The 23127-nt window shown below is 38.1% G+C and overlaps 1 protein-coding gene and 1 long non-coding RNA gene across 5 annotated transcripts in view; one reads left to right on the top strand and one right to left on the bottom strand.

Moving 5' to 3' along the window:
- The window catches only part of LOC141950292 (uncharacterized), a 304169-nt gene that overhangs the window by 61174 nt on the left and 219868 nt on the right, over positions 1–23127 (bottom strand). The window lies entirely within an intron of this gene.
- Positions 1–23127, top strand: part of GALNT18 (polypeptide N-acetylgalactosaminyltransferase 18) — a 326140-nt gene that overhangs the window by 269227 nt on the left and 33786 nt on the right. Inside the window, exon 11 of one of the 2 annotated variants that reach the window (XM_074884914.1) lies at positions 1215–3675. The exons of the other annotated variant lie outside the window; for it this stretch is intronic. Within the exon in view, the coding sequence (XP_074741015.1) occupies positions 1215–1265 (51 nt within the window). The 3' untranslated portion in view covers positions 1266–3675. Of the gene's footprint in view, positions 1–1214; positions 3676–23127 lie in introns of those variants that run through there. 2 annotated transcript variants of the gene reach the window in all.

Below are 23127 nucleotides of genomic sequence, written 5' to 3'. Positions count from 1 at the left end.
CTTGCTGAGCTATATAAAAATGAATACAGTTAAAGAGACTACACTAACCACCAAGCTCCCTGACTAAAAGGGATCAAAGATGAACATCTCTGAACTACTGTGCAGTATACGGACAATGGACATTACTCTGGATAAAGGTAAAGCTTGCCTGTACCTGACAAATTGCATTTTTTCCAAAAAACCTAGAACACGTGAACAAGCAAAAATCTTGAAAGTAAATGCTCCATTGTGATCTCAGCAATAGTTTCCTATATGTAGTCAGACCTTTTGAGGATATAAACCAAGGACAACTGATTTAATGTTCCATGCAAAAAAAGGGCAGAATGAAGGTTGAGAAATGGAGCACTTAAACCCCAGAAAATTAGTAGTATTAAAATGCCCATTGGATACATCAGCTATGTCACAGTACAGAGAGATTAGTACATTTTGAAGAAAGAGGGCTGATTAAAAAAAATTTGGCATAGGCAGACCTTACTTACTTTACTTAATCCCGGGTAGAGAATATTCACATGAACAAAGATTTTACAGTTGCCTCACTTAAAAACTTGAAGTTCAAATATGGACTGGGAACTAAAACTGCATGTTGAGAACTATCTAGGAAAGTCTGGCACTGTAGATGCCAGCTGTCATATTTTGATGAGGCATCCCAAAATTCATTCAAGTGTCCTGAGCTAGGTTATTCTGTTCAGACTTTATTTCTCAGCACATACAAGTTGTGGGGGGGTTTTGTTTGGGTTTTTTTGTTGTTGTTTTGATTTTTGTTTTGGGTTGGGGTTTTTTTTTTGGGGGGGGGGGGGGGGGGGGGGGGGGGTGTTTGTTTTTTTAACACATACCTTTTATCATGTCTCTTTTACTTCCAAGGAGTTTCTATGTTTTTTGTGAAATCTAGAACATGTGCTAGTGTGCTAAGAGGACAAATACAAACCACAACTGCTGTTAAGTAGTTATCAGATTCATCTAAAGGAAAAAGCATCTTAAAATTGCATTCTCATTTTGTGCATCAGTGAAACCCCACTGAAATCCATGGAAATATTCTGTTTCAGACAACTAGTTACAACAAATGACATATTTATGAACTTTGTGTTTTACTTCACTGAGATGGCTACTTGCAATACAAAGCAATTGGAAGTCTTCTGCTGGCCGTCTTATCATGCCTACACCTGCTAAGTGTTCTAGCAAGACAGTTCCTCTGAGAATTTATTTATTTTACACAGGGAAATCTGGCATACTACAGTCAAGGAACATCTCTGGAATTTCAGAAGTAATCAAGACAGAAGGGGAGCAGGATACATCCGACTGATGCCTACAGGATTATTCATCTAAATAGAAAAGCTGGGGATCCACACACTGTATCTGTATTGGCTCTCTGACAGTCTTGCTCATGTTACCAGCTAGGGACAAATCTTTAAAAATGCAGGTTTACTTAATCACTTGTTTGCCATAATATTCATCTTATTTTCCCCCTCTTGGGAAAGCCTCATTCTTCACACAACATTTTTAAATGCTGTGGACTAGAAATGCTGTAGGATTCCATATGCATATTTCAGAGTTCGCAAGCAGTCATTTGAATATTCTAGAGCTGAAAAAACTGAGGTACAGGATGAAAGGGAAGTGTCAGTTCTGGGGTTCCTGTTGTAATCAGCTCATAAAGCACTTCTATTTGAAGCAACTGCAGAAAACCATTCTTGAAAGCTAGTTTCTCCATTTATAGCTGTGCACTTGGAATGTAATCTCCAGTAGCACTTTTGTCTGCTTTTTAAACACAAATACAAGTGATAGATTTTTTTTCTTCTTCTTCTTCAAGTGAAGTTTCAGCTAAGAAAGACTTGGGCATGATAAATGCTTGATGAACTCATCAGCATTAACAGTTCTTTGAAAGCTATTCCATTTATGGAGGAAAATAATCAGATTTCTTTTCCCTTTGAGATGCATTGACGGTAGAACGATGTAGAACACAGCTCTGTAGCATGAAATAGTGAACTTCCTAATTCCACTTCAGAAATAGTTTTCAGTGTTAATATATAGTATGAGGGTAATTTTGCTAACAAGAAAAAAAAAATCATTAGAAGTTGGACAATACAAACCTTATCAACTTGAATGCCTAAATGAAAAAAACAAACCTCATTATAAAACAATAGCAACTTGGTTTGGGGAGAAAACATTATAGATTACCTTAGCTTCCTTGTGTTAAGGAAATTGCTGTCAACATGACACACACTGATGCAGACAAGCTACTAGTTGACATCAAATTTTTAAGCTCAAACTCATAGTCAGTCTGTGCACAGCCAGGTAACATTAAAGTTGCGCTTGCTGTCTGAACACCTGACATATTCAAAGTCCTTTCAAAATCCCAATATAAAGTATTAACTTTGTGGCTTCAAGGAGAATCCATATAATGTTAGCCATATTATTACTGAAAGATTGCCAAGTTGCTAAAGAACTTGACATAAATCCTCTTGGCATTAGATTTTCTAAATATTCAAGCTCTTGCGCCTGGGAAATTAGGTGGACAAACAGAATCGCCTGTGTATTCTCACGGTCTTCACCAAGGAAATGATCAGATAAAGTTTGTCTCAGAGACTCAGAAAAGCTACCTTGAAATCAGTCCTGAGGACCCAACTTTGAATGCTGACTCAAATCAATAGAAGCAACAAACACAATTCAGAATGAATATAAAGGAGTTAAGTATTTTTTCTAATAATCTCCATTTCATTATAACGACCAATGGCAAAATGCACTAATATAATGGAACCTAGCTAAACAATTGCTGGAACACTTCGATCTTAAAATTTCCAGATTTTCTTTGAATGATTTATGTGCATAAACATCTCCTGCTAAATACAGTCCTGTCCTCTACAGTCTTCTTGAATGAAAATCAGAAAGGAGGAACCAGTTGGTTAATATGAAGCTTCCTGTCATTAGACAGGATTTCCTTCACCAGAAGTAACAGTCATTATTAACAAAGAACTGAAAGGTGCCCCTGGAGTCTTTACTGTAGTGAGCTTACTTGAGACATACTTATTTTTCAGTATTTTAAATGGGTTTATATTCCATCCAGACACGAGGAATGTTATAGGGAAGGTTTTAAAGTAAATTGCAGTGATTTATTATTTACACGTCTTAAAGCTAATTCTGAAACAAGAATTCTTTAGTTTAGATTTACAGTACAGGGGTGAACCACAGGATAAAAAAAAGAAAGCACACTGTCCCATCTTGGAGTAATTTGTCAAACATGATGTGCTGATAGGGGACCTGAAAAGGGAATTGTCAAAACTCCCTGGCCTTCATCCATGTGCTCTGAATATCTCAAATTTCCAGACTTAGAAGTTGCTTTTTACAGGAGAAGAGAGGAGCAAAACAAAAACAGTGCTTTTCCATTATGCAAGATTTTGTCCTTATGTAGGTTTAAATTGAAGACCAGATGACAGTAGTTAATTAAGGTCCATGCACTATAAGTGTCCCACATTAGGTAAACAGAGTAAGATACAAGTATTTAAAGAAGAAAAAAATCAAAACTGTGAAGAATTAATAACATAAGCTTTGACCTGACCCAAATACTGTCAACCTTGTCATAGCTGAACTGGCATATTTTATAACAAGTTCAGCTTCAACAGAATTGATGTTGATTTCACATGTGATTTTTTTCTGAGTAAAATAAAGGTTATATTAAATGTAGTTTTGTCTTGACTTTACTTCAAGCAAGGTTGATAAAGGAAAAGGTAATGTCTTCTTGACTAGATGATACCACAGGGAAGAGTGGATGAACTTTCAGACATGCAAGACCCTCACCAGGTTTGTTTAAGATATATTTAAAGGAGACAATAAGAAAATAAAAACCATGAGAACAAAAATGAACAGAAGAGAGGAGTAATGAAAACAAGTTACAGCCCTTGCAGCTGTGGAAAAAAACATTACTAGCTGATTCGCCCTATCACACATTAAGCTTGGCTCATTAACAGAGAAGAACTGCAGTATGACATTCCAACCAGTGAAGAGCAGAGCAATTCTCACATCAGAAATAGACTTCTGGACTTCGGTGGAGGAAGGGAGAGAAGTGTTATACAGCAGAGAAGTTATCTCGGTGTTGGAGCTGCTTCCAGCAGCTGATAGAGAATCAGCGCATTTCCTGTCCTTTTCCAAAAGGGAATTCAGTACATACACTTGGAGTGGGTAATTCATGCCGTATGTCCTACTCCAGGCATTTTCCTTCCTCTCTGAGAACAGAGAGTATCAAAAGGTGAACGTTCCCCTTGCCATTTAGCAGGGCTTAAAGCAGAATTCTTCATCACAGTCTCTATATAGGTTATCTTCCACTTCGCCCAAGAATTCTAACATCATTATTGCCACTGTTTGCAAAATTCCCGTATCTCTTCTTTTCATCTAACTCCATGATTCTCTCTTGATTCGCCTACAAATCAGATACTAAAAACTGCCTTTTATCCTTTACAAAATACGGCTCGCCTGCAAAGCTGTTTGAAGCCTCAGAATACAAAGCTCCCGATTCACGCACTAATGTTCTGTGCCCTTAATACAGAAGTAGGCCTTTCCCACATCCACAGAATTTTCAGCTTGATATTTTAACATGTTGAAAGCCCTGCAGCTGGGCTAGTGACAGTTAAAAATCATAGGAAGGTCTCATATCTCTCCTCCTATACCATACCTCCTTCTTAGCTCCTTAGCATAAATATGGCACCAATTAGCCCCTTTCATCCATGACCGGACTCACTGATTTCAAATACAGAGTTAACACTTATTGTGCACAGATACATACAAAATTAGGTTAGCAATTGTTTTCTCTTGAGTTTTCAGATAAAGAATAGCAGGTAAAGTGACATAAACTAACTTGACAGGATTAATCACAAACAATACTACTTCATATAGAGCATAGATAGCTTTTGTGTAGTTTTTTCCCCTATAAATGAGTAATTTAAAAGGAATATATCAAATAGGACAGCCTCAGACTTCATTTAGATTTTTCTAGGGGAATCTTAAGGAACACAGTATTTTTACACTGGTGTACAAGTATTGCTGCTTCATAAACAGACCAACTCCTCTCTCCATCTTTGAAATCTCAGGCCCTTCTTTCACGGAATCTCTATCAAAAATGACCAATTTTGATAGTACTCGTTCCCAATCAAGTAAAAAGTTGTGAATATATCAGTATACATAGGACTTAAGCACACACTCTTGTGTACCTCACTGAAAGCTACATGTTATATTTAAGCATGCACCCACTGGGGTTAAAGAATTAGCTAGCCTTAAAACATTAGTGAATAATCTTTTATGGAGACAAAAATCAGGGTTAGAACTTCATCCATGAAGCAACACATAGCTTAAGCAGCAGCAAATGATGATTTAATTGAGCTGGTTCCAGACCTTTCAGAAGCACTCATAATTCAATCCATGGCAAAATTGTAGGTTTTTAATCATATGTATCTGTTCTCATGACAGATGATTGCGTATGTGCAGTAATTTAAAAGAAACCCCTTTTTCTGTCTATACCTCAAGAAAATATTTGGTTGTGGCACAAATGTTTCCAGAGTGTCTATTAAGTTATTACAAAACAAGTACCTCACTACCTCTTCCACTGCGTACTGATCAACTGGAAAATTCTGTCTGCCAAAAATCCTACTGGCTATAGCAGAAATAGGATATCATCCTGGCATTCATTATATTGGTTTATGGCATGCTAGTATATTGTATATGGCTGTAGTTGTCCTTTGAAATTAAATGCACTAATGGAAAGGTATTGAGCTTACCCAAAAAGAAGTAAGCAAAAATGAGCAACCATGACATATTCTGTAGAGTTAGTAATCTGTGGTACTGCAGCTCTGGGGTTTATGTCACTCTAGAGACTATGGTATCAGAGAATAATAGTGTGGTGTAGAACCAGGGGAGAAAACACAGATAGATTAACCCCCGTAAAGGAGAGAGACAAACAGATGATACTGCCATCCCCATCTGAAAGCTTTCTAAACCATGACATTAATTTTAAACACGATATGAAAAGCTATTCACTTGTATAAATTCTCTGGCTTCTGTATATTCAGATGAGACTTTTCCTAAGTACTTTATTTTTTTATTTAATAACAAATATAAAAATAATATTCTTATGAAAGTTCAGTATTTCAAAAGCTGAGATTAAAACAAAACCTTTCTTACCACACAAAATTATGACATCTGAAACATTAAGGGAAACCTACAGAGTGGAAAGCTTTCAGGGTTTCTGTTCTGCCTCCTCCATGCTTTAGCAACAGCTACTTGTACTCAAAGGTAACAGAAGATAGCTTGGGAAAGAAATAGTGGATGCATGGGAAGGCAGCAAAACCAAAAGAACATTTACTCATACAGAAAAATTTGAAGGTAAGAAATCAGTAATAGTTTTCATTATATTGTCTCAATATTTTCACATTTTCAGTGTTTATTTCCAAATGAGCTGGCGGGGTGGGGTGCATGAAATAAATTTAATCCTAAAACTTTGCTTATATAAAGTAAAAAGATGTTAAGGGCTTTTTACTGAAGTTTCTTTCACTGACATTATTAATGTCTGCTTTTTAAATTTTAAAATGATGTGCCTTGTTTCTATTCATTCTTCAGCCTGACCTTCCTAAAATGACCAAGCTGATATTGTGATTAATGAGCCAATTATTTTCATCTGAGACATGGAACAAAAAAAAAATATAGCCTATTCCCCTCTAATTTACTCTTTTAATAAATAGTTCTCCCCCCTCCTTCTTTGTTAACCACTGTGTTTATTCCTGAAAATTTATGATGGATATCCTATGCAATTCATTCCCTACATTAATAGGATCTGAACAGGGCAGGCTAGAAACATAGGCTTTTACTTGCCTTTGGTATTAAAGCAAGATGTAAATACAACTTTACTGTTAAGTGAAAAACACTCAGAAGGGAGGCTGACAGAAGTCCAAAAAGGAAAAAACATGCACTTGAAGACAGTCACCCTCCATGCAATGCTCTTTAAGTTATGAAGCTATCAGCTTTCTTCCCCTGTGCTCCTGATGTCTATTTTCACAATTTATGCCAAGAAGTGTCCTTAAAGAATTTAAGAAAGGTGCAGTTGCAACAAAATAATTTGAAGATTCTTTTTCATAAATTAATTTGAAAAACAAATTCTAAGCCACATGGGTAGAGACTATACATTTAAAGAAGAAAGAAAAAAGGGAAAGAAGAAAAAAAAAAAAACACTGTGGGAAAAGCTTTCTTCATCCAAGAAGCACTGAAGTTAAATAAATAAGCTGGAATGGCATTAAGGAAAGTGCATTATATTATACTCTTGGGAGATGATTTAATAGCAATAATGCAAACTGTAAAAGGACCATGACTTCTAAACAACAGGTCTTGAGAATCTCATGCATCCTTGAACAGCTGCAGAACACCAGCTCCTCCTTCCTCATTCTGCTACGAAGCCTCTGGCAATCTGGTATCTGCCAGTGTGTGCTGTAAAAGAACTTGACTTTTGATGGATACAGACAGTTGTACAGACAGCACTGAGTCTACCTGTGATAAGAAACAGTTTGATATGCAGAGTAAACACATTGCTTTTCTTTAGCATTTCTGTTTCTTCTGGCTAGTATTTTCATTTTCTTTTTAATAACTTATGAAAGACAGGAGAGAAAAGCACCTTCTAGGAAGTTGAGAAAGTAACAGTACATGACTCCCAGTGCAGAAAAATTACTTATTATACTCTGTACTGTTTGAGTACCAGGCCATCAAAAGAAACACCCTCAAGTAATGATGATAAATACCCAGGAATCCTGTCCTCCAGCATTTAATTTGAGCATCTAGTGCTATGCTCGTGTGGTACCTTCCACTGGAAGACTTCCCTTTCCTCTACAAACTACAATGACCTAATCTCCAATATACCTGTCAGGCTGACACTTAGTGCCTTGACACACAACCAAAAAACCCAACAAAAAAACCCCAACACAACAACAAAGCACAGACTGGGGAAATAACTTGCCCAAGGTCACTCATCAAGTCTGTCAGGGGTAAGAAAAATCAGACTCAGTCTGAACTCCAGACAGCCACAAAACTTCCTTTCCTCCAGAGTCTTGGTTAGTCCAAATGATACGTAATCTGTCTGTGAAGTTAGTGCTGCTGTTTGTGACATGGCACAGATGGCAGACCACCATTTTTAACAATTCCAAGTGGCTCAACATAGTGGATGCAAAATATTCAAGGCGCAAACTTTAGAGCTTCTATTTCATAATCCAACAAATAATTTGTCCCCATTCAGTGCTGCAGATTACCGGGATAGCAAATTAAAATATTCATCACCTTTCTGTGAGCCTCTAATCAATTCCATCTCCATCTAAGTGGGGGATATAGATGCATGGCACAGCAGCCAATCTCTTCCAGCTCTGAATGAACAAGTACATGAGGAAGGAAAAAAAAAAAAACCACCAAACCTTAAAAACCTTTCTTTTCCTATCTACTAAACACAGATCCTAGAAAGTACTGAGCATTATAAGACTTTTTTTTTTCTTCATAATTACATTTTGGATTGTGCATCAGCTTATGAAGTTTGAAGAATGCAAAGTTACTGAAACACGTTTTAGAAAACTTGTATCTTACAGGCATGTTTCTGCTACTGACACATAAAACTCATCTATTCTTTTATTCTCGGCACCTAAAGAGAGTCTGTTATCCTCAGATTCTGATTTCATACCAGTGCCTAAGTAATTCTCAAGCAAAGCTTCATAATTTATATTCAAGGAATTCTGCTGATTAATAGTTTTCCTTGTCAATTAATAATCAAGATACTCTACATGCTACAGGCCAGCCTCTCTTGTTAATGTTTATACTTGTCAATGTATTAACAGTCATACTTCTACACCAAAACTTGAGAAGTAAAAATATTTTACACAGAAAATGATAAAGATTCTGAAAAGCTCACACACAGATGAGATCAGTATTAGGGCACTGAAATATCTCCCATGCTGAGTGTGGAAGACAAGAACTTTCTACAGAATACTAAAACATAAAGGAAAAATCCTCATAATCTTTCAAGCAGAATTTTTGTTTGATCTTCAGTTGAAAGCAATTCAACTGTTCTTTCCGATGAACTGCAAAATCCTATAGCTGAATTAAGTCAGTCATGCGTAGTCTTTAGGAAATGAGAAAAGAACAGTCTGAACTTCAGAACTTCATACAGAAATTGATAGAAAACTCCTCTTAATGGAAAGCTACTATTCAGGATGATTCTGTGCTCTAAATTAACACTGACTTTTGAAGAGCCCTGGAGAAATCTGTGCCACTTCAGCAAGCACTAATCAATATCTGCAGAGTGCTGTTGGGTGGGGTTATGCACCGTTTTAAACAGCTCCAGAAGTCTGACGGGTAAACTGCAAGCTGAGGGGAAGCCTACTCTTCAGTAGCTCTCTCTTGATGTAAGTGAATTTAAGGCTCTGAAATTGCTCCATTTTAAGATCTACAAAACTAAGAGAAATACTAGTAAACTGTCTACACCACCTCCAATGGTGAAAACTACCCATGAGAAAAATCAGGAAAATCCGCAATCAGGTAGGAGTAGTCTTTCCCTAAAACTTCAGCATTTACAACCTATCCTGAACCTAGAAATCAGTGACCCATTTTTAAAAGAAGATCTTAAGTCATTAGCAATTACTGAAAAATTTAACCAGTTTTTAAATAAATAAATGCCCCATTTAGGACACTCAGTTACAATTTGCTAAAATGCTAAGAGATGCAGCCCTCCTCTACATCCTTGCCCCTCACCTCCTGAGCTCCTTGAAATACAGTAGCTGAATCAGTATTATGTTAAACCTCTTATTTTCTGTGTTCAGCATCTTCATATTCTAGCACTCTTCCAGTATTCAAAGAGCAACTATTCTGTAAGCCCCTAGAAGTAATAACACTGTATTTTATCTGAAAGAACAAAACACAAGCCATTAATACCAAGAAAACAAAAACAAAAGAAAAAAACAACCCAAATCAAAAACCCTCATTCTGAATCTCCATGGTCAATGACTAATGGAAAACCTATGAACATATTCAGGTGACAAGGACAGAATTTTAACACATAATATGGTTAGAGAAAGAAGTGGAAAAAAAGTATGACATTTGAGTCTGAGCTACATTAAAAGAGATTGTGTACACAACAGCCATGCAGGTTTAGCTTATGCTGTAAGGACATCACAAAATCAAGTTTGACTTACTCTTGTACCTGTGGTGTGTTGTTCAAAATTAGCTCTGTTTCTGCATTATGTGGCAGCACTGAAACGCTTTGTAAAAATGAAATAAATTACCACTATACTCTAAAATCCAAGGAAGGCATTCCACATATAAAATGGTTAAGAGCCTTGCCTCCATAACTGCTCACCACCATTTCCTTTCCTGTTTCTGTGTACCTTAAAGCAAATAAAAGGCTCCTCTGGATAAATGCTTAAAGTTTTTTTAAAAATCCACACTTACTGAGATAATTTTGTAACATTCTTGTTGCAAGCTGTCCTTCTTTAATCCCATCAACATCACTTAAAGAAAAGAACTCCAAAGCACAGCAAGTAAACACAAGTTGGGGTGACAGGTCTTTAAAAAAAAAATAAAATACAGGGACATCAGATCAACAGACTGGGTTTGATAATTATTTCCTTTTAATACACTGTCCCTGCTCCCACAACTAGGCAAATTTAAATGAGATGTGCTAACACTGAAAGACATGAAAGCAAACACTCAGTAGTTCTTAGAATATTAGTAGCTGCCCAACAGCCTTAACAGTTTGACATAACACCTCTACTCTTGTATTAACAACAAAAAATACATACATACACACATACAATCTAAAGTCTACAGGCTCATCACTGTGATTCAGTACAGAATTTTCTTCCAAATCTGCCTTTCTGTATTAGAAAACAATGAGAACTTGAATGTATGGCAGAGAGCTGATAGGCAGAGACGAATGACATCTTCTGAAATGAAGTCCCAGAAATACAGAAGTTAATTCTTCTACAAGGTAGTATGGAGCATTTAATTTGTTATAAAATAGGGTCTTTACCATGCCAGCTTATTATCGTACCAATCGTTGCAGCTCAGTCTTCCCAGGGGGTTGAGCTACAAGCTCAGATCTTCAGAACCTGCTACATTCCTTATTTATGAATTGATACACTTTGATCAGCCATGCCAGTTACTCTTTCCTCCTCCCTATTTTCATCTTTCACCAGTCCCTTGACAAAACTCCATTTCAGACAAACGCATAGAACAACGTTACATTCAGGGCAATTCACTGAAGATTATTTTCTATGTTAATTTCAGAAACAGGTAAAAATCAAATAGACCCTGTCACCAAAGTTTCTTGACAGCCCCTTCCTTCTTACAAAAAAGCTTAACCACACTCTGTAAAGATTAAACTAAAAAACACATCCTCACATGCACTTGGGGAAAATATTCCTCACCTTTGAACACACTAAGAGTATGTAGAAAATTACATAAGCAAATTCAATACACACTATAAACAGATAAATTTAGCTGCACATTTAGGTACACTTCTTAACAAGAGTGGTAAAAGGCTTTTGTAAGCAGTTGGTAGATTTTCTGTTTAATTTACTGTTTCAGCGGTGATGGGGTTAACTAACAGTGTGACTGAGCCTTTGATGACATGGCAATCAATACTGCAATCAAAATCAAAATATATAGAATACAGAAAGTGTATGAAGTGTACAGCCAAATGCAGTCATCACAACTTCACAGCATAACCCTCTGCATTACGCATGATGGAAACAGGGCACTCTGTAAGGCTCTAGGGATTTTTTCATTTTTATTATTTTATAACAGTGCAAGTTCCTTAGACAAAGAAAATGAGAAACTATGAAATTAAGTGTGTTTTGGAGGCAAGTGGCTGAGAGAAGTTTCTCATTTCCTAAAACTTTTCCGCATTAGAGGCATTAACTTTGGATACCCTTGTCTCAAAGACCGAAAACGGACTGGTTTTTGTGGTTGCCCCTTTTTGAATAACAGTAGTACAAAAGTCCAGTTTTAACTTAATCATAACAAGAATGTCCTCATTTATTCTACTGGTATTCAGAGATAAGGAGGTACAAAACAGATGTGAACTATAGTTGCTTCTGTCTGTTGTTGCTGAGCTCAGTACAGCTTTTAGGTCCAATAGGAATTAGTAATAAAAAAGCCTTTCCATTTTGAGAAGAAATACTGTGGATCTCAGCTGTGAATTTTCAAGCTTCCAGCATATAGTCACTGTTTAAAGGGGAAAAAACAAACAAACAAAACCAAAAAACACAACAGTGTCTCATTTTTCTCTCCTGAAATGGAAAGGCCATTTCCTTCCCAGTGATGTGTACAAGGGGCTAAGGAGGTTGTAGGTGTTTTGTGCTCTTTACCTCAGTGCAGCTTCTGGGAGAGTAGGCACTGGCCCAAGAAAAATCAAGGTAAGAGCATCTCCACTTCTTATATACAGAAAGACCTTCTTACCTGCCTCGTTTGCGTTTAGGTGTCATAAAATTAAATAACAAAAACCCATAGCTCCATAAGAAACCTGTATCTAAACTACCACAGACACCGATTTGACTTCCACAGAGTATGAATGCTGTTGCAATATTGACAAGGCGTGACCCTCTTCATTACTTAAGTTGGCAGTTTTATTATACTGTCAGAATTTAAAGTGTGTTGTCGTGGTTTAACCCCAGCTGGCAGCTAAGCACCGCACAGCTGTTCACTCCCTCCTCCCCCACCAGTGGCACGGGGAGGAGAATTGGGAGGGTAAGAGTGAGAAGGCTAGTGGGTTGAGATAAAGACAGTTTAAGAGGTAAAACAAAGGCCGTGCGCACAAGCAAACCAAAACAAGGGATTCATTCCCCACTCCCCGTGGGCAGGCGGGTGCTCAGCCATCTCCAGGACAGCCGGGCTCCATCACACGTAACAGTTACTTGGGAAGACAAGCGCCATCACCCCGAACATCCCCCCCTTCCATCTTCCTCCCCCAGCTGTATGTGCTGAGCATGGTGCCACATGGTCTGGGATACCCCTGGGGTCAGCTGGGGTACAGCTGTGCCGGCTGTGTCCCCTCCCAACTCCTCGTGCACCCCCGGCCTCCTCACTGTAAGTGCTGCTCAGCAGTAATTAAAACATCCCTGTGTTATCAACACTGTCTTCCACACAAATCCAAAACGTAGCCCCATACTAGCTACTGTGGAGAAAATAAACTCTATCCCAGCCAAAACCAGCACGTGTCCATTTTCCTCTTACAGACGATGGGCCTGTCAAAAGCTTCAGTCAAGATTCAGTTGTTAATAGTTCTACTACAGCTTCAGCAGCATGAGAGAGAGGAGAATGACACCATTCCTAAGCTGCTTTATTTTACCCTAAAGCTTCATAAAAAGTTATCTAGCTCCAATTTCCATGACATAGCCATCAAATAATGGGACAATCAGTGTCACACTGATTGGGGAAATCAGACAAATCAGTGGCTACTTACGTTTTAGCAAGAGTAAACTTAATTCTATCACATGCCTACATTTGTGATTCTTTTGCCTTGTTCAGACAATAATTATATTTAAAATCTAATTTTTTTTCCATCACAACTCACAAATGTTAAAGAGATCCAGGATATGGGTGTTCTGTGGGATGTCTTCTATCTTGCTGACAGAATGACTGGAAAACACTGATGAAAAAGTAGATATTTGCAATGAAAATATAATGCAGTTTCCAAGTGACAAATTACACTGCTAGGACTCTTCCTTAGTCATACCCAAACTGACCATATTTCGGATTAAAAAAAACCCAAAACAACAACAAAGAAAATCCCAGAATAACACAAACTAACAAAAACCCCAACAAATTAAAGTCAGTTCCTTGTGGAAGAGTTCGAGTTGGAGAGTAGGCAAGAGTCTAGCTGCTTATGACTGCAAGATTTCAGCATCAGCCAGCTCGTAGAGGAAGAGACTCTAATTTCCAAATACAAATCCTCATATTTATCATAGTGGATTATAATCCTACATCTAAATTACCCTTTAAAATATTTTTCAAGGTTTCACTGAGATGCTGCTAGCCCAGAAATATGTCATGTCTAATAAAAGCTTTCCAAGAACTTAAAATTAAATACCTATGTTTATTTAGGTAAACATTTTGACCACAGTGTACAGGGACCTCAGCATACAATGCTATTACTTGGAGAGAGATGAGCATATCTGCTCCTGCAATAAATCATAACAGTTACTCTAGACCTCAAAATACGAGCTACAGTTTACAACAGTTTTTGACACTGCAGTAGTAAGTAAGAAAGCATCACTACTGTTTTTCTGGTAAAGAATCTTCCTGGTTTAAAAATTTATTTGTTCAGATAAAGTATCTGCTAGATCCAGGGAACATTACATGTGTCTAGAATAGTTGGCACTGCTTATTTGTGCAATATATAAATATGAGAAGAGGAATATGGTACAAATCCAAACAGATGAAGACTCTCAAAAACGTCCTTAAAAGTACTGAATAAACAGATAGAGATATACTGGTGTATCTGCCTCTATTTTACAAGAAATAAAACTAAGCTCTTCAGAATAAACATCTTTTGTGCCTGTATATAAATATATAAAGCATACATATGTGGGTTTATATATATATATATATATATATATATATATGCAAAACCAAGCAACAGCCTTAGCTGCCTAGAGTTGTTCCAGTTATAAAAAGTGAAATTCATTACTGATGTACCACAGGAGAATAAGTCAATACACCATCTACTTCAGTATGTCATTTCCTTATTTCAGATGCGTCACAGAAAGCAAGCTTGCTGTCACACCCAAAGAAGTATATACCACATTGGATTGGAAGTATACACATTGCACTGGAATGTGTCCCTTAGGCTGACTAGATGTACTAACGCTTAGGCATCAGCATTCTCTGCAAATACGATCTTAAGAATCTGCAATAGTATTACCACATTTCTACAGAAATTCTTCCAAATGTTACTAGCCTGCTTCACTAAAGTCTCATGCCAGTGGTTAATTCCAAATTGCCTTAAACCAGTAAAAAAAAACCCAAACAAAAAAAACCAAAAAACAAACCAAAAAAACAAAACCAAAAAACTGATACAATATTGGCCCTATTTGGTTAGGTGTTTTCTTTGAACTGTTCTAGCTGTGTGGCTTCCATCCACTAAACTACCTAAACTTCTTGAGAAAGCAAGGCACAGCTCTGATTTCTGAGAAAAGAGACATAAAGAGGGTAACTCATGAGTCTAAATGGTTGAAAAGAACAGAACAATACAAGCAGCTGATCCAGAGAAGAAATGAAAGCTACTTCCTGCTGCAGTGAAGCAGGACACTTTCCCCAAGAGAAACACATTAACATTAGAAAGTTGAAAGACCAAATTAGATCCAGTATGCAGATCAAGGCATGAATTTTGGTTTATGATGTGTGGCGTAACAAGAAAAGTGAGAACACTGGCAATGCCAAAGTTTATATACTGTCTGAAGTATGTACTCTTCATGAACAGAAATTAAGTTAGACTGCAGAAACCACAGACTATATTCTGAATATACCTGTGCCAAGTTTGCACCTAGCTCAACTTTTCGTTTGACCTCATTTTTAGCCTTGTTGGATATGAAATCTATTACTCCATTAAAATGCATAAATAAAAACCTTGAATATAAACCAAGCTATTCACCTGAGTACAAATCTCTGGACTCAAACTCTAAGGTTGCTTAGAAACAACCTGCTCAGAAAACTCAGTAATACTCAAAAAATACCCTTTTCCAAAACGTGTAAGTAGTCACTGTCAGCGTGGATATGAGAACGTAGAGGAGTACCTGCTTTAATAAAACCAACACACATGGTTCATGTTTTATAAAACCAATTTCTCATATTGTATGAAGTCACGAAGTGGCAGAATATCACTTTGGTGTATCAAGGTGTAAATCCCAGTTTAGTTTGTTTATTGAAATTGATTCTGTGCTTCAGAAGAAACAGCCCTTTGCCATATATATGTCATATTTCTCCTCTGATACTTCCCACCATAGCTGTTTCTTTTTAATTTTTGAAGTATTTAGATAATGCCACAGTTCTAAGATGATATCACAGGTGTGCTGGGTTTGTGTGTGTGGTGGGGTTTTTGGTAGCAGGGGCGGGGGCTACAGCAGTTTCCCCTGTGAGAAGCTTCTCAAAGCTCCCCCAGCTCCAAGTCAGACCCACCCTCTGGCCAAGGCCGAGCCAATTAGCAATGGTGGCTGCACCTCTGCGATAACATATTTAAGAAGGGGAACCTGGGAGTGGGTTGGGACTTGTGAGGAGGCATTAAAAGGACACCTGTGTGAACACCGAGGTCAGTGAAAGGAAGGAGAAGGGGGAGGTGTGTGCTGGTGCAGAGACTCCCCCGTATTCTGTGGTGGGATGGCAGGGCCATCCCCCTGCTACCTATGGAGGCCACCAGAGGAGCAGAGACCCACCTGTGACCTGTGGAGGACCCCCAGGACTCTGTGGGAAGAAGCAGCCCCCACTGTTGTAGCTTGGCACTGGGAGGACTGCAACATGTAGAGGTGACCCACGCCGGAGCATCTCAAGAAGAACGCATCCCGTGGGGAAGACTCAGGGCAGAGAAAGTTTGTGGAGGACTGTCTCCCATGAGAGGGATGCCACATGGAGCAGGGGGAAGAATGCAGGAGAGTGCTTACGCCCCACCTTCGAGGAAGAAGCAGCAGACTGACTGCACCCCCCTTCCCCTGTGCCTGCACTGCTAGGGGAGGAGGTAGAGGTATCAGGAACAAAACTGAGCCTGGGAAGAAGGGAGGGGTGGGGGGAGGTGTTTTTAAGATATGGTAAGGCTTCTCACTGTCCCATTCTGCCTGTTAAGGGTTGGGTTTTTATGTTAGTGTTTGAAATAAAGTGATGTTCTTGTCTTCCCCTAGTGAGCCTGTCTGTTGCCTGTGACCATAATTAGGTGAGACACCCTTCTCTGTCCTTATCTCCATTCCTGAGCCTTTTGATTTGTTTCCTCCTTCCCAGCACTGGGGAGGTGTGAACTGCAGCATGGTGCTCAGCTGCCCTCTGGGCTCAAACCACAACAACAGGATAACTAACCTCTGTCATATTAAAAACAGAGGTTACATTAGTATAGGGAGTCAAACTAAAAGCATCTCCAGAATATTTTCATGACTTTTTCTTTTAAAAAAAAAACCCAATACAAAACAGAAAAAACCCTGAGCATACACTGACATGTAGACCAAGGCAGAGTTTCAAAGCTGTAAAAATAGAACAGGCACCAAGCTGTTTTCCCAAGCTGTAATTGAAAGCTTGCTTGGCAGGAGGCTGTGTTCTACTGGAACATGACAATGCACACAACTTGTTTAATCTTTGCTATCACCAACACAACTCCACATCACAAAGCTCAGGACTTCAGGAGGGACCTGTGGTGCTTCTGCCACTGGATATGCCTTATACCATCAAGATCACAGAACGAGAACAGTGATTTCCTTCCGAAGTAGCTTGGAATACTACTCTTTTCAAACAAGAGTGCGTTGTTTCAGTTAGGGGGGCAGTGTGTTTTTTGGTTGGCTGGGTTTTGATTTTTTTTTAATGCTTCAGGAATTGTTACTCATAGGCTTACTGCAAGAGTCAAACAAAACCAGGACCCCAACTTGCTAATCGATTAGCTTAATAGACCAAGCTGTTGCAACACTGCAGTCCCTCTTGTATATTATATGCTGTCATATTAAAAATATCTGCCCATGAGAGTGCTAAAATCTGTTATTTAACCAAGAAAGATAAAGATGTAAAGATGTGTAAATAAGTTACAAAAGACTTTTCCCCCTACCAGGGAGGGCCCTATGCTACAAAAAACTTGTCTGTTGCAGGTTCATCTCACATAGCTTCTTTACTAGCTACAACTACATGTGTCACCAATTCAGTTGGAGTGCATGCAGAGTTTACAAGTGTGCGAAAATTTAACTCCAAGTTAAATGGTAAACAGAAAACCTTGAGGTAAAAGGTGAGTGTAGGCTTCCTCAAACAAGAGTTGGATTTCTTGTTCTTGAGAATCCAGCTCCTTCCCCTTTCCTAACTCTTCAAAGTGGATCCAAAGTCTTATAAAACAGCAGTGCCTGATGCCTTCACATCTCTTGCTGCCAACCCTGAAAGATCATGACTGAACTGCATTTTATTTAAGAGCATGACATTGCAAAAGTAAGAGATTAACTGAGAAGGATTTACACGGTCTTTGCAAAACCAACATACACTTAACTGAACACAGAAAATAACCAACAAAATTTTAAAAGATGCATTGGTTTAGAGGTGTTATAAAGTATTCACAATTACTATTTTCCTGTTATCTTCCTGACAACAGTGAAAAGAACAGTCATTCAGTATATATATTTCCTCTTTTTTGTGTATGTCAGGAGAGATGCAGATTTGACAGACCAATTCTTCCTAGTCTGGGCATTAGGACTCAGTTATAAGTAGTGTACAGGGGTCAATCTACAGCTGTTCAAAGGCATTCAAGAACATTTCCTCTAACCTCCCACCCCACAACTAGACACACTCAAATAAAATTGCTTCAGAAGAAACTTAATGTTTCTAGAAGCTCCAATTTAAGGAAAAATATTATACACAAAGTATTTCAGCTTTAGCATAGCACAAAGAACCAGTTATCTATGGAGAGCCAATGTTCTGTTTGACACAGAAATCTGAGTCTTGATTTTGTTCTAAGACACCTTCAAATATTTCATGAAATAGATACGCCATATTCCAGCCTGCCTCACTGGAGCCTTGCTTAGCAGTTTGGATATATTTGGTAGGCTTACACCATTGCAGAAACAGGCTCCAAGGAGAAAAGCCTCAAGTTTAAGGCTATCTTTAGCAGCTTTTGGTTTTACTCGCTTAAAAAAACCTGCAGCTGCTGATAGTGGGAGCATCATTTGCTCCCCTGAATATATTGTCAAATTCAGAACAGCAACAGACCAGTTGAATCGGCCACAGCCAACATAAAAAATTAAAACCCCTGTGGCAGCACTAAAATCTAAGGACTAAGTCAGTCACATCTAGATGTCACTGGAAAACTAATAAGCTGGAGCTTTGGACCCGTTCACTTTCAGCAAAATTCAGTCTGTACCTTTTTTTAAGTGACTGACAGACTATACTATAAGCATTATTTAGAAACTAGTGAAAGAAAAGAGGATGGGGAGAGAGGAAGCTGCCTTTTTTTTTCCCCTCCCTTTCCTTTTTATGTTCTCACATCAGAGAAAACCAATCTCATGGCTGCTTGGAGCAAAAACTCTTTTGTTGCTTTTTCAGAGTTTTCTGACTATCTGTCAATGGGAAACTGAACAAAGTCAGGTCCTGGTATCTACACTGTCAATCAAACTGAAAAGAAAGACTATTCCCTTAATTTCTTCCTTTCTGCTTAATTACTCTTTGCACATTCTCACAAGGGGTTAAACTGGGCTGGCTTACACTAATGGCCTCACAAGCCCCTGCTCTTTGACAGAGAAGTTGAAGAAGGGGTCTAGTAAAGCATTCTTTTAAAAACGGAAAGTATATTCACTTGAAGTTTGAAAGCATGTTCTGCTCCTTAAACCCCAGTCCTCAATGAAAGATGACATTGGAAAGCTGAAGGCACTGAGTGCATGTTCTTACTTAATTAACGCTACCTCTATCTTTAAGTTTAACACAGAGTGGCATTTTCACATCTTATGCAAAATTAACCTTTAGACAGTGGAATCTAAAAGTATCTGTCGTAGTTTGAGCTCTGAGGGCATCTAATAACTACAGCTCATTCAGGAATTCTGATCTGTTTAGAGAAGTTTTTGTGATGTATATAATTCTAAAAATATACTCTTGAGCTGTATTTTTAAAAGATTACAAGTTCATCCTTTTACCAGCAATAGGGCTCACGAGTTGAAGAGTTTATTTCAAGATTCCTGCCAGAGTGAGTAACAGTCACCAACTTTTCATGGAACCTGAATATATTTTTCCCTTTTTCATCTTCTATTTGTACCCCTTGTTCCAAACTGTTTTTCAGATCAAAAAATATATGGCTTATTTTCTGTGAATGGAATGTACAAAGTACAATGTTCTCCAGACATTAACAAGACAGACTGCTAACATGAGTCAGTGGTACTGCCTGATGCCCATAGGATGAACAGATGCAAAGTTATCAGATTTCCCCCTGTTGGATCATTCATGTGGAAAAAAAACAATCCAAACCAACATACTTTAGTGTTGGCTGTAGAATTCATCACAAAGTACTTGTTCAATCTGACACCAAAGAAAACTCAGGTATGAGTTACTACTGTTAATAAAAGCAGTGACAAACATAAACTTCCTAAAACTGAAACCAATGAGACTAGAGCACCTAAGCAATGAAATAGGTGGGCAAAGAAAAATAATGTACTTGCTTCCAGGATTATTTTAGCTTTGCTATGTCTGCAACTAAACACAAGCATTACTGTTAAAGAGTCTATTGACTCTTCAATAGTCAAGTCAATTTGACAACTGAATTACCTAAGCAAAAGAACTATTTGACCATTACTAAGCATATTTCAATTGTGAAAGTTTGTATTTATAAAAAAAGAGAAGCTTGCCACCATTTCAGCTCTAAAAGCTTCTAATATAAAATTAGATTAAAAGGAAAGGAAAATACAAGCTCCTCAGGGTCCTGGTTTTGACTAGAGTTAACTTTCTTCCTAGTAGCTCATGCAGTGCTCTGCTTTGGATTTAGGATGAGAATAATGTTGGTAACACACTGATGTTTTAGTTAAGATAAGCACTGCTTAGCAGTAAGTCATAGACTTTTCGGTTTCCCATGCTCTGCCAGCGAGGAGGTGCACAAGAAGCTGGGAGGGAGCACGGCCAGGAGAGCTGACCCAAACTAGCCAAAGGGCTATTCCCTACCTTAGGATGTCATGCTCAGTATATAAACTGGGGGGAGTTGGCCAGGAGGGGCTGATCATTGCTGGGGAACTGGCTGGGCATCAGTCACCAGGTGGTGAGCGACTGCTTTGTGCATCACTTGTCTTTTCTTTGGATTTTATTTCTCTTTTTGTTATATTCCTTTTAGTTACAATTATTATTTCATTTCAATTATTAAACTGTTCTTATCTCAACCCACAAGTTTTACTTTTTTTCCCCAATTCTCCTCCCCATCCCACCAGCTGGGGGAAGAGTGAGCAAGCGGCTGCATGGTGCTTAGTTGTCAGCTGGGGTTAAACCATGACACTCAGTAGTCTTTAAAACAAGAATATGAGTACAAAATTAAAGCAGTATGTCTTGTCTGTATAAGACTTTGTGTGCTATCTGCACACATTAAAACATTTTAAGCTATGCTCGAAACAGCAGACGTGTTCTTTCAGAAATAACCTGAGATGCTGTTCTGCAGGATGAAGAGTTTGATTCACTGAATTAAAAGAAAGGGATACCATTGAGTCATTGGGCTGTTATATTTCTATCTGAAATATTTCTTAATCACTTCAAATTACTCTATAACAAAACAATAAGCATTTCAAAAGAAAAAGGAAGACCGATTCAGAAAAGCAAGTTTTCCTTTTACACAGATTCCCTAGCAATATAAGATACAAGGGCATAGATGAGAAAAAAGTTACATAGCTGTCAAATTTTGTAAGCAGGAAATGTATAGAACTAGAGTGCTTCTCAAATATTTCCACTAGACAACTGTAGTTCTTTAAGCATAGACCAACTATTGTTACTGATACTTTTCACTGTGAAATATTTCATTTATTTGGCTGGCTGTAGAGAGCTATAATTCTTGTCATCATTACTGTAACCATGTCACTTCTGTTACTCAATTGAGTTTTTAAGTATTCTATGGAAATGCTTGCCACTTAATCTGTGGACATACTTGATTTAGAGAGATAGTCAGCACTATCTCAAAGTAGAAAAAAAATAAAAATGGAGAGCAACCAATCTGTTCTTCTGACACCTGCTTTGTCAGTCTTCATCTGTCTGCCTTCACTGCATAGTAATACCTACCCTTATTCTCAGACATTTTACATACTTTTAATAGAGAATTACCTCAATAACCCACTACAGTTCTGAAAAGAATAAGAGAAATGCGAGTGGCCATATATTCATTTTAGCACTGAAAATATTCCACCTAAGATTTTAACTTCAAGTCCACCTTATAATTACCCCTCCAAACATTAGAAATATTCTAAATCAAAATTAATGCTAAACAGAGCTGAGCAGCAAAGATGCACAGCAAGTCTGATTCACTCCCCCCCCCCCCCCCCCCGTGGAACCTTTTATGAAGAGGTCCATTTTACTAATAAGCTGAAGCACAGATGTTGTATTTTTAACTGTTTCCAGAGCACTTATCTTCTTCCCTGTGACAAGCCAAGAGTCTTCTTTTTCCCAATATTTCTCACCTTTTTCCTTACCAAAACAATCACAGCTTGCCCTCACCACCAAAAAAAAAAAAAAAAGAAAAGGAGAGGGGAAATATTGAGTTCTTAGTTTAAAGGTCAAGCATATGAACACCAAAAGAGGAATTCTTGTCCTGCAAAACCCAGAAGTACAGAGTCCACTGGAGCTTTTTTATTTGTTACCTGGAACACTAGGAAGAAAATTCATGGAATGCACAGGTTCTGCCTTGCTAAAACCCAGGAAAGTAAGGTGGCAACCAGCTATCCCCTCCACAGCCGCTGGAGCACCATTACAAGGATGCACAGTTGCAATTTTTCTTTCAAGTTTACCATACAACTGGTGTGAAAGAATAAGATTAGTCATTAAAGAAGATGTTATAGACAGCTTTGTAATTTCAGCAGTAAAACAGACATTAAATTTATTCACCAATAAAGAACTGTAGCGTAGAAGTGTATCCAAGTGGAAGGAGAACTAGCTGAAGGAATAGCTGCTAAAGATATTTCAGTCTTTCCACTCTAACAATTGGCTAGCACTGACAGGAGAGTCCTCCTAGGATTATGGTGGCATCTCCATCATTGTAATGCAGCATCTTTGCAGCATGAACATTAGATAGAAAGGGAAGTACATAGAAGTTATCCTGTCAAAATATCCAGGGCTGGGCTTATTATCTGAACCACTTACTAAACTGATGAGTCTAGAGTGTTTTTCCCTTCATTCTTTTTACCTTCACTTTCCCTCCAGCTATGTAAAAATCAAAACAAGCAAACA

This window comes from Strix uralensis, chromosome 15 (genome assembly GCF_047716275.1).
Source record: "Strix uralensis isolate ZFMK-TIS-50842 chromosome 15, bStrUra1, whole genome shotgun sequence".
NCBI classification, from domain to species: Eukaryota; Metazoa; Chordata; class Aves; order Strigiformes; family Strigidae; genus Strix; species Strix uralensis.
This window is presented reverse-complemented; position numbering and strand designations above follow the sequence as displayed.